This window comes from Vollenhovia emeryi, unplaced genomic scaffold, assembly GCF_000949405.1.
Source record: "Vollenhovia emeryi isolate VEMERY1.0 unplaced genomic scaffold, V.emery_V1.0 DF939303.1, whole genome shotgun sequence".
Taxonomy (NCBI): Eukaryota; Metazoa; Arthropoda; class Insecta; order Hymenoptera; family Formicidae; genus Vollenhovia; species Vollenhovia emeryi.
In genome coordinates, this window is record NW_011967063.1 from 140,078 (window position 1) to 153,146 (window position 13,069).

General features: G+C 43.2%; 1 protein-coding gene across 2 annotated transcripts in view; it reads left to right on the forward strand.

The window, feature by feature from the left end:
* The window catches only part of LOC105558948 (single-minded homolog 2), a 50,005-nt gene that overhangs the window by 10,931 nt on the left and 26,005 nt on the right, over positions 1-13,069 (forward strand). The window contains exon 1 of one of the 2 annotated variants that reach the window (XM_012006915.1): positions 1,911-2,111. The exons of the other annotated variant lie outside the window; for it this stretch is intronic. Within the exon in view, the coding sequence (XP_011862305.1) occupies positions 2,105-2,111 (7 nt within the window). The 5' untranslated portion in view covers positions 1,911-2,104. Of the gene's footprint in view, positions 1-1,910; positions 2,112-13,069 lie in introns of those variants that run through there. 2 annotated transcript variants of the gene reach the window in all.

Sequence of the window (13,069 nt, forward strand, 5' to 3'; positions counted from 1 at the left end):
CAAATTTTTTTGTACACCTTATTATATGTATAATGAACCCTTTATACTGCATTTTGATTGTTTTATTGCTTCATGGGAAAAAAAATTCCCGAAAAAAGGTCTATTTTAAGAAACGTTTGATAGATGTAACCCCTTAAAATAAAAACACTGGCCAGTGTAGGTCGTTTTAAAAAACTACATATGACTGGTTTTAAATTACTGGCGATATTAAATCTATTTGTGAGTAAACTTTAAGGTAAACGAATTAATATGTCATCGATATAATGGAAGTTCACATTGATCTATGATAATTAAATAAGAGTATAACTAAATTTTTCGTCTAGCAGCCTCGCAATATTGACGATAGAAAATTATAATGCCGTTGTGAAAATAATTTCATCGTTTTCGAGCTCGACGATCGACGTTTCATTGTATCGCTGACGCGATACCTCGATCCGCAGTGTAACATATGATACGCGATATATGTATATTGAAAATACGATTGGTGAAACACGAGTATATAATAACAATTTAAAGGACTCTACACCCGTGCTCAGATGAGCGAAGTGCATTTGTGATTTGATAAACCCGCGAAGTCTACGAATCAGCATATCGTGTAATGACTCAGGCGATATCTTAAGCACGGCGAGCGAAGATTGTTGTGTCATCTTAGCTCGCTTAGCTGACTCCGGTGGACGGTGATGCGGGAAATTTTCCTATCGAATCTAAAAATCGCCTCTCCTCTAAATTAACAGCAGTTATCTAAACTTTGCGCTTCCTTTTGCATCACATCCCAGCACCGAATGCCTTGGACCAGCGAGTAATTTCTCTTTAAGAAAGCCTGTCTTTCAAAATTTCCATTTTTAACGTGGAAAATCTTTTCTCACTCAAGCGCGTATAATCCTATAAGCTCGTAGAATCCTACGAAATTCTGCTTTGTAAATACTGTAATATTTTCCGACGAGACATGTGTACAAAGTCCTCACCAAGACCTGCTTATATAACCCTACCAAACTTTTGGTAGGGCAAGACTGCATGTCCTGATCCTGCGGGACCTGCTCGTGTAATCCTATGACATTCTGCGTTTGTAAATACTATAATATTTTCCGACGAGGCATGTGTACAAAATTCTCATCAAGACCTGACCAGATTACTTGAATAAACTTTGTTTTTGGTCATGCTATTGTAGCTCGATAGGGCTACAATAAGTAATAAAGACCTAAGCAGGTTAACCTTGTAAGGCATTAAGAATACCCAGCCAGGTCCCTATCAGGTCAATTTCCAGTCGGGCTGCAAATATACATAATGAAGGTTAGTTGTTTACTGCATCGTGATTGTCCTCTTTCAGTTTCAGCGTGTCAAATTTATATTTCTCTCTCTCTCTCTCTCTCTCTCTATGGCTTTTACCATTTGCAGACGCATGTGAACAATGACAGTTTCGTATTTAAGCGCCGAACAAACTTGTGTCTGCATAGTCTCACTGAGGATGACCCGAAAATGGGTCGAAACGTTTGATGATTAATTTATAAATTCAATAAAAAGTTCCATATTGGACATTTTCGCACGAATACCTGTGTCTGGCTCGCATTGGTCTTCTCTCCCCCCCCCCCCCTCCACCAATTTAAATACATAATGAAGGTTTCATTCTTCGGCACGGGACCTTTTGTTCTTTTTATTAATATTTCTTGGCACCAATTGCCTGGCGGGGAAATCGCTGAATTGTGTCTTGGTTCTAGACGTGCGGGCGTGACGCACGCGGCGTACGCGCAACGGTGACACCGATGCGCTCGTCTTTTAAACGGGTACCGCCCCGGGTGTGAGAACTAATCCCCGTATGCGTAAATCCCACATGACTGAAAAGAAGCCGGTGGTGGGGGGATACGCGATACCAGGATGTCGTGGAGGCGAGACCGAAGTTTAGTTTTGCTTAAGACAACCTTAAGTTGCATCGCTCCTCTCGCGCGCCCTGACCCGAACCATCCTCCCCGCGACGATTGGGCCATGATACGGACCGCTCGGCCACGAGAAAGTCTCGCGCCCACGGGTGATTATGCATTGCGCCACCGTGCGTGGCCAACGCTCTGGATCTAAATAAAACGTTCAGCGCAATTACACCGCCGGCGTCATGAAAGGTGAGTCCCAATTCTACCTTTTTTTCGCACTTCGCGCGAATTTCACGCTCGCGTGACATATGGCAGGCGTTCGCGAGATATTTCGTTACGTTAAAAATTAGTTGCGGATAAGGGACTTTATCGTTCACGGACGGAGCGGTGTCCTGGCATCTCGACAATTAGACACGCAAGAGATACATTTCTTTTCCCGTTGTTCCCCGGTGTCTGAGACCGCGCGATTCGAGCGGCAGTTTTTTTTTAAGAGATTGATATTAAAAAGAAAATACGAGAGAATAGAGAAATTGGTGGCGCGACGGCATTGCCGGGAGTGTTAATAGTCGTAGCTATCGCGTCGCTTATCGGCGATTCTTGCGTTACTCTTCCCGGGACGATCGGCGACTTCCAATAATCCCGCCAAATTGGCAGAGCGACCGGGTCCAAGTTCGGCCCGTGTGTCGGCGGGTCGGTTCAGCGAAATGAGAGAGAAATCGCGAAATAAAAGAACCCACCGAGCGGCCGAGGGAGCTCTCTCGGCGGAATAATAAAAAGAGTATCGTGGGTCGCCACGGCAGTCAACCCCCGGGTCGGTGCTTATGGCACTTTGCCACGTGAGGCTTGCAAATTCCATCAGGTTGTTTCGCGCGCGCTTTCGTCATCGTTCCACCTCGCGAAAGAAAGCATTATCCCGTGGCTGTCATATAATCGCGACATTTCGTTGAAATTTTAACTTAGCTCGGATAACGTTCGAGTGAAACGTCACTCGGCGAGGAGAGTAACACGATGACTTTTCCGATGACGAACGATGAAACGAATTGTCCTGTGGCGACAAAAAGCGTTCTGGGAGAAATAATTTCACATATTTTCAATTCCAATACGCAGAACAAAACAGCTTCCTCTCTCATCGAACTTTCTTTCGCCTCCTTTTCTTCTTTAAATTTAACCTCAGGTCGATACGTCCTTGATCCGCGGCTCCTTTCTTTGAAATTTTGTTTGGAAGTTAAAATCTTCCTTATCACGATGGAGCATCACGATGGCCGTTCATGGTAGCGTCACGGAAAAAAATAATCACGTGCACGTGCTCAAAGTGTGATAAACACGAGCAACGCCATCGTTTCCCGAAATACAATCGCGCGCACGAGTTCGCACGCCGCGGTACTTTAATTTCGCGACTCGCGCCGAACCTCCTGAGTTCCACAAGTTTGATTACCGCAGAAGATGCACACGTCAGCATAACAGATCCCTGTTATCGTACCGACGTCCAAGGCTGCCGCTGTTCACGCCCGCCTTAAGACTTTCCTCGTAAGGAACACGGGCCGACCTTGCGTCGTTGCTTACGAAAGTTTTTCCGGCAACGATCGCTTAAATGCACACGTCCGCTCGATTAATTAACAAACTGTAACAGCTCGCTCATTTACACAAAGCGCGACGCGTATTGCAACTGTTTAACCATTTGAAGTCCAAAATATATATAAGAAAGAATATGGTTTTTTTTTAAACAAACGTTTATCATATTGTACGTACAAAATATTATTCTGTTTATTCTAGATAGAGAGGAGATTATGTATATTTTTAAAAGAATGAGAAAATTATTTAAAAAAATTAATATCTATAAATATTATGTCAAGTATATTCAATCATTACATTAAAATATGTAATTATAAAAATAGATATGACAAGTTACAGGATATTAATTGGCAATAATTGGCAACCATTAGGATTTGCTGCTTATAAAAAAACATTGTCAAAAGCAACGCATTCGCGATTATTGATCGCGAGAGGTACGCTGTAATATTTTTGCAAAGACTGTAGGCGCCTAAAACAAACACTCGCTCCTTAACTGGCTCGCTTCTCACTCCATAATTTCCTCTTTTCATAATGAATCTCTTAAATAATGGGGTAATTGATACCTTCTCAGTGCCGGGCGAGCTGTCTTGCATTCTCTCGCAAGCCGCTCAGGATTCTTAGGGCTCCGAAACGGAGTCTGCGCGCACGTCTACTCCTCTCGCTCGCTGCCCCGTTCTGCAACGTTCACGAGACGAGTCGTGGTTTATGGTGAGTCGAATGGCGAAGGCAACAAAGTCCCGGGGGACTTCAAAAACTCACCGGCACTCCCTCGCCTACGCCAATAAATTCTATTTCGCGTTACTTTGCCGCGAGCCGACGCGCGATGAATATTGCGCTCTTTCTCACCTTCCGCCCCTCGTACCCCCTCCGTCGTATTTCTTAGCTCAGCGTAATTTTTTTTCTCTTTTTTCTTGCGTAGAACGATCACGAACGGTTTACGTGCCACTGACAACGCAACGATATGCACGCGCAATGCCGGTGATTTGAACGCTCGATAAGTTTTCACTCGGATCAAGTGGCGGACAAAGACACGCGGCAATGCACGATAAAATCGCTGATGAGCCTCTTGTGAAATTCAATATTAAATTTCTGAAATGCGTTTCCGCGTTTTCACAGCGCACCTTATGACAAGCCGCTGTTGTAATAAGATCTCGCGCGTGACTGTTATTAAAATTATTCATACGCCGAGAAAAATTTTCATCGGATAAGCCTATTAAATAGTGTTTCCGATGGTTAATTTTTCCGATTACGTTTTCCTATTAAATTATGGATGCATCCGGGGAAATTTATCCGATGAAATGCAGTTACCGATGAAATTTGATGGAAAAACCGATCATATTTTTCATCGGATATACAACTTAAGTGGATATATCCGTTTGTTATTATGCAATTGGATTATCCGATTATATTTAATCGGACATTTTTCTCAGTGTATGAAATTATCGGGCGAAGTATGGGAAATGGAAAGGGGGCAGAATCACAAATTCGCATAATGTATACGCAACGACGTACGCTGTTGCGCGCAATGGCCCGAGTCAGTTAACCGAGGATCGAATGACACTCCCGTAATGCGGCTCGCGCGCGAGTGACATCTTCTTTTGCCATAACGTCGCTGAATTATGGACCGGCCGCGGGGCGATTGGGCCCGCGCCTCGGTCCCGGTCGGATCATTCGGTCCGTCGGAGCATATAAGGGGAGTAAATACTTCACGCATTCCCGATGCGTCTCACAGTCTTTACGGCTTATTATCACCTCCACGCTTTCGCCCTCTCACCCCGCGTGATACATCAACGCGATGGCGATGGCGCACGCGGAACAAAGCGAGACAGAGAGCGCGAGAGAGAGAGAGAGAGAGAGAGAGAGAGAGAGAGAGGGGGGGGGGAGGGGGGAGAAAAAGAAGAAACGGCGAGCGAACCTGCGCCGATTCCGCGAAGGGAAAATTACTTTAGCCAGAAGTCGTTATAGGATCGGTGTCCGAACAATAGGCGCGTTTCGTAAATAAGACGATAAACTAAACAGGATTTTGTGAAAAATTGAGGCGCGTTTTCCGCCAACGACACCGTCCACGTCGATAACTTTTAAAGATACGATTAGAGAAAAAAGATCTCTTGTGAATTGGGTATGCGTAATCTTATCCCCGTTCATTTTGCTTTAGGCAAGAGACGAGATTCTCGTCTGGGAGGCAATTTAATACAAAATTCCGGGAAATATATTATTGCAACAATTTGATAAAGATGATCTGGAGGACAAATATGGGAGCAGTAAAAAGAGCTGTTAAACGACGTTAGGCTGGCAGATGGTTTATTTGTTTGATTCCGACGTTTCGACCACACGGATTGGTCCTTTTCAAGGAATTTGATAATAAATTAGTGATCGAATTATTTGAATTGTTCGTAACATTCTACTCTGGAAAACATTTTGACCGTTTTTCTCGTAGTCAAGCAACTTAACATTTCGGTTAGTGCCTCTTAAGTGAAAATTATCTTTGCGTTACTGAACATCGACAGAACTAATTGAGAAAATTGATTAATATTACTTTAAATTTTGAGAAATAGAATAGCTTTTTAACTGTGCTTTTTAGTTACGCGGGATAAAATTCGTAAAAGATTAGAGTGTTAAGAACAATCCAAATAATTCGATTACTAATTGTGGGCCCCAAAATGGGTTGCTGTCTTTTTCTTCCCCAGAGTAATGTCGTCTAACAATTCTTTTTACTGTAAATTAACTACTTGCGATTCACATTCTTTCGTAAATATAGGAGCGTCTAAATTCTTGGAGAATCCGCTCAGCAATAATAAGCGTCTTTACGCATTACTGATTCGAAGAAAAAGTCGCGCTGGCGCAGAATCAATTAATAAAGCATTCGCTTGAACCGAGATTTCACGGATGTTATAGCCAGGAGTGATAACGTCGCGAGCAGAGCCGCGTATCGAATATCGGGAGATCAGACGGGGCTAAAAAATGCCGACGCGCGGGATGCATGCGATTCCAGTCGCGTTTATTACAAACGTTATTAGGCCGTAATTTAAGGCACGTCGATCTGGCGATTAGGACCGGGACTAACGCGCCATTATTTTACAGCTTGGCTTTCGGCCAGCTGACCCGACTTGTGCCTTGGTGATTCGTTGACGTCACGGGCATCACGGACGGCCTTTTTGCGTTTTCTGCGTTCATTCCCTTCGCCGTAAGGGCGTGACGGCGTTCATACGCACCGCGTGTCCTTTCGAAGGATTTCTTCCCGCGATGTCACGCTCCTGCGTGGCCCCGCAATATTTCGTCGCGACGTTTCGCGCTCAACCCGTTGACCCTCGTCGTGTTCTGTTCGTTGACTCTCATATGCGCGGGTCATCTCTTTCTCAACGAAAAGAAGCGTACATGTAATCGTTACCCAATGCATATTCCTTAATATTTCCCAGTAATTAAAAAATAACGCGTTTATTTCCGCGCCAACTACACGATCGGTTATTCTCAGGAATTACGCGGAAAGAAACGTAGCTACCGTAGCTAAAAACTGCACGTGGCAACTAAACTTTAGTTGTAAAATATGGACAGCTAATATTTTGCTACTGTGCACAGCAAACCGTTTGCTGCGGTTTAGAAATGTGTAGTTAATGCAATTAGCTACGGTAGCAAAAATTTTCTTTTCAGTGCAGCATGAGTGCGTGATCACAGGAATTCTCGGAAAACTACTCACAAGAAACTGCTGGATTTATTATTAATATTTTTCTAAAATACAGATAGGGGCGGGAGAGAAACGAGCACACGGCTTTAAACGCGCGCACGCGATAAGATCGGTAAGATCGAAATTCCGGACGTGACGGCGTTCACGAATTCCCTGGACTTATCCGCGACTAATTTGCGTGCAATTGTCGCGAGTGATTTGTATACAGCGCGAGCCGGACAGCTTTATCTCGGTCGCCAGCGATAATTCCGTGCAAAAATGGATAATTGGTGCCGCGGATGTTTTCCACTTGGGCACGTACACACCGCCGCGAATGATGTCACGCGTTCGTCCTTTGCAAAGCATAATATGCCGCTCGCGCGTACCTACAATTGCACGCGAGTTTTTTCGAACGGTGCGAAAACAACGAAGATCGATTATTGCTGGATGGATATTAATTGTTGTCTTCTGAAATAGAAGTGTCCTGGCTAACGATATTAAGGCTTGATCTTGAAAATATCACCCCGCTCTATCTGATTAAGAGTGTTTTCCGGTGATAAAAGAAAATGCCATCTTGGAAATTGTACACTGAGAAAAATGTCCGATTAAATATAATCGGATAATCCAATAACAAATGGATATATCCGATTAAATTGTGTATTCGATGAAAAGTGTGATCGGTTTTTCAATCAAGTTTCATCGGCAACTGCATTTCATCGGATAAATTTCGTTGGATATATTCATAATTTAATCGGAGAAATTAATCATCGAGAACGCTATTCAATTGGTTTATCCGATGAAAATTTTTCTCAGTGTATGGCTCAGAATTGTGAAATCGATGCATTGAACTGTTTTATGTATATATTAAATAATCAAACGCATACACAGAAATATATGTATAGTAAAAATGTTTTTGTGTTAATAAAAAATTCATATAATATCCAGATATTTTCGAATCAATGTAAAATTCATAGTGAAATTATAGATAGAGGTATGAAGATCTGTGGAAGAAGGGCAGAATCTATCATTTCTACTTCAACAGAATTATAATTTAAAAAATCCAAATATTTAAATTTTGATTAAAAATAGTCGACTACAAATTGATTGTCCGAGAGAAAAAATTATAATTAAAAGCGAGAAGGAGATGGAGAGACAGAGAAACTCTTCCAAGACACTGCGTTTTGCCTTATATTCAATATTTCCTTAGTCAGGAAAATATTTTATAAACGCCGTCAAAGGATTGCGAGTCGCGCATTTGTTATTCTTCCTGCATCGTAACGCGCCGTGCCGCCGCGCCATACGCTGGGTGGCCATTTTAAAGGACGATTCTGGACGCTTGGACGATCAGTCACACTTGATGTCAAAACTAAATTGACTTAGTTTAGGGCTGTTTAAGGGCGGGCTGCGCGTCCGTATGAAGGGACAAGGGCCTTTCCCATTCGATTCAAGGGGGTTGCTCCGCTGCTTATATTCTCCCTGTTTCGCTACAATGGGGTAGGGCTTTCGCCCTACCAACGTACCATGCTTCCCTCTCCCATTTCTTTGCCGTTCTAACATGCATATTAAGCCCTTGTCACGCAGTATAGTTTTCTAATTCGTTTTATTTTTCCATTACATTAATTATCTGATGAAGTCTGGCATTATAGTTTTCGGAAGAGTTTAAGAAAGAATCTACATGGAAAAAAAATGCTGTTGAATAGGCAAAATGTAGTTGCTTGAATTAAACGTTAACGTCACGGACTGCCACAAACATAAATAATTCACTCAATTGTATTTGCTATGGAATTCAATTTTAAGCATTGAACTAAATATCAAGATTGTTAAGACAACAATCTGATGTTTTTCATTTATTAATACTGATGTTGTTTCAACAATTTTATTTCAATTACACTGATGTTGTTGATACATCATCTTTTTTTCCGCGTAGTTCGTACAGAAAGAAATATTTTTTGCAACAGCTCGGTTCTTTACCGGGTATTTGAAAAGCCTGTGCAAATCAGATGTCTTTCTGAATTAATTAACATATAAAATATATAGTTGTGTGCGTTAACTACATAAAATATGATATTTTCACTGGAGAATCTACACAGAGAAAAAGACGCGTGCGCGCGCAAGCGGTACGATAAGATAATTGAATACCGTACCGTCTGACAAGAGCTTTACACGTGCGTTCGTTACGAGTTCACGCGCCTGTCTCGGGGATAGTCGCTAGCGCGACTTCCTCCCTCGAGTGCGGAGCTTCACCCTCGAACGTAGGGTTGCTAGAATTTCCCGCGGGGAGTAGAAGAAAGCAGCGGCCTCCTCGTTACGCTAATTGTCGCCCGGAACTTTCGTCGACGAGCAGCGATCGTCCGTGAAATCTGCGAGGACCGAAAGAGGGAATAGACTGCAACGCGGACCTTTTCGAAACTTTTGTCAACGAATGAGAAAATTATTAGACGACCCGACTGGCAGATTTTTAACTAAGGAAACTTAAGTATGGTGGGAAAGGGCCAATGCGAGCCAACCGCAGTTATTCGAGCGAAATTTTCCAATGTGGAACTTCTTAATCAGTTTATTAGTTAATCTTCAAACATTTCGGTCCATTTTCCGGTCATCCTCAGTGAGACTATAAAGACAAAAAGTTCTGTGGTCGAATTGGTGAGACGCCCGCCTAGAGTGTAGGGAGGTCCAGATTCAAACCCTGGCTGAAGTAATATTTTTTGCAATAAATTTTCTATACTATTAAAAATGCTAGGTATAGTCAAGAAAATACTGACGCTCTTGCTTGTTAAAATTTTGAACCTGGATCTCTCTCGCATTATTATTTCTCACTGCCGAAAATCTATATCGCAAGGCACATTTCTTTGGTATCAACCTTTTAATACGTCGTTACCGTCCAAATCGCGGCGTATCCTATTGAGAAATCGGTAGCGGGATCGCGCCTGGAAAATTCTGTAACAAGAGAACGCGCGCGTGGAGGGGCAATTTAAAAATCCCCGCGACACGACCCCGCGATTTCTCGAATCAGAGCTCGACACAAAGTGCCAGTCGAAAGATATTCGTTTTGTTATGACGTTTAGCTAAAAATTAAACACGGCACGAGGCCGTTTAACGATTTGGTACGGCTGTTACCTCCTCGGCCTGTTACGGCGCACGATTCTCACGTTACGGCGTCGCGACACTGGCGTCTAAACACAAGCTCGAATTCATGATCAATAAACTACGCGACCTATCAGCCGTGGCGCTCTCTCGTTCTCTCCCGTTTCAAAATGCAACAAAATACGCTTAGTTGCACGCGCGTATCAATTTACAACAATCACAGGACAATCCACTCAAGGTCAAGTCGCTGGTCATTTCGCGTAAAACTTTTTCTACTCGCGGTGCGTCCTCGCGTTCTAATTAAATAGAACATCGCCTCTTCCGCGTAATTATATTATACAAAAATTATGTTGTATCAACAAGATCAGTGTAGTTGAAATAAAATAGTTGAAGCAACGTCAATATTAATGAACGAAACACAGATAGCTGTCTTGATGATCTGAATTTTTTGTTCAATGCTTAAAATTAAAATCCATAGCAAATACAACTGAGCGAATTATTTATGCTTGTGGCAGCCCGTGACGTTAACGTTTAATTCAAGCGACTTCATTTTTGTTAATTTAACAGCATTTTTTCCCGTGTTAGTTTTTCCAAAAAGAAACTAAGGTAAAAAACCCGTCACGTTTGGACAAAACGTGCGCAAGAAAATTGACTGGTTTATTTCCTTATGCGTACGTTTTTGCGCTATGCAAGTCTGACTTGTTAAAATCATTTTTCTTTTATCTTAGTGTTCTCGTCTTATAAACGCAGTTTTATTGAAATAATAAACGAAGTAAAACTGTTATAAAAATGCTTGTAACTTTGAATATGTCTAGATAGTGGTTCATTTGTGTGCTCCAAAATTTGTATTAGTAATTAAAATTGATTAAACGCCTCTTGTGCGTCAATAATGAGCTTTTATACCTCAGTTTTCAACTGCTTATACACTTGGATTCTTAAAAGCCACGAGAATTTATAAAAATGATGCAAAATCACAGCATTGTTACACGTCCGGCTATTTCGGACGTTTACCTTAATTTGTCAGACGACACTTTTCGTTGCCGCGAGGACCTCCCTTTCTCGCCTCGATGCTCTCGTACATTTAATTAGTCCGCGGCTGTGCTGCATTCGCGTCACGCGTCGTCGATTTTCAAGCGCGTTGACGCGAGTCGCGCTTTATTTTCTTTTTTCAGCTCGCACGTTTCGCGTGAGAGCGGCTTTGTCGCGCGAGACGGCAAAGACCCGTGGAAATTCGAGTTGCCGCGTGTAGAATTGCGGGTTGCACGCGCGCTCCGCTCACGTTGCGTCGGCTTCGCGAGACGGTGTTTGCCCCTTTCGCAAGCAACATTGTACCCCAAGTGGGCTGCGCGAGTCGGAGTGAGGCAAAAAAATATGATAGGGAGAGGACGGGGAGGAGGTCTCTCGGGTACGTTGTACCGTCTACCGTGTCGGAGTGCAACACGTGCAAGCGCGAAACACAGCGACGTTGCCGGTCTCCGGAGCCGGCGCGAGAAAACTATAATTCGAGACGCGAATGAGACAAACGCCGAAAAGGATAGGATACGAAGACGCCCGCAACGAATTTTTCAAACCGAAATTTGGATGTACTTCCGGAAACCACGCCCTGCTTGCATAATCTTCGGTGAAGATGTTTTGAACGATATCGAAGTACCCTTAAATGGATGTCTACCGATAAAAGCTCGAAGTCCCACATCTATCTACCAAAATCTTTCATTCAAAATTCTAGACAATGTCGACGCAATCGGCAGCTTCTCCCCACGTGGCTTTCTGAGGCAGCGCTCAAACGCTTCTCATATCTGTCAAACATTTGAAGACCATTTTCACGAGAAGTTATTGATAGTAGATTGTATCAGTTAGACCGTATATAAAGGCCTGCGTCCACGATGCTAGGACTTGGTCCAAGCTCTAGTTCCGTGAAACGTGTAGCCGAGCAACCTGCAGCTTTAACGGAATAGCTGCAAGTTGATTGGCTACGCATCTCTCAAAACTAGAACTTGGACCGACCGTGGACGTAAACCTTAAGAAAGTGTGAATTTTGAACATTTAGAAGGTAAGTGACGCGAATATCGCTCTTTCGTTCGACAATGAGGACAGAAGTAGTCGAGAAACGTCTCCGAAGTGATCCCGAATCGCGGCAATCACCTCGCGGTCGTCGCGTCTGGCAACGTCGTGGCCGGGTCCGTACACATCGTCTCTTGGGATCATACGTGGTCAGCATAATACAAGAAAAACACGGCGAGTCGGCCGAGATGAACGCGGTTCCTGGTATCGCCGAGGGCCGGGCGCGCTCCACGCGCGAGTACACGCGAGTGCAACTCGAATGCAGACGAAATTATCTGTCTAAGGAATGCGCCGCGCGACAAGAACGATAGAATTATCAGCGTATATGTTGTGAATCGTCATGTGATACGCATATCCTGGACAGTTGTCTGTGAGAAAGTAACGAATCGAGGGGGGGCCCCCGTCGGAAGAGACTCTAGAAAGAGGTTTTCTGCGTCGGAAACCGCGCGCTCCGTTGCGATTATGTTATATGTATATATCTCTCGATCTCGGAATCGATTTTATCCCCTGCAGGAATGTAATTAGCCGGTGACCCTATTCGCGTCTCCTTAATACTCAGCGTCAACTATCCCGGTAATTAAATCTGAGATTAAAATTCTGTTACGGTAAAATCCATTCATAAATTTAATGGAGGAACCGCACTCTGTTGTCTTTCTATTCGAAGCGTTTGTCAACCGTAAAATCCATTAACATTTAATAATTCGAAATCTCTCTCGAAACCTTCCAGCCTGAAATTGATGAATGAAAAATATTTTCCAGGCCATAAAGCGGTCTGCGTTTGTCGCTTAATTGTTCTTCCATTTCATGACAACCCTCCAGTCTCGATTAGCGC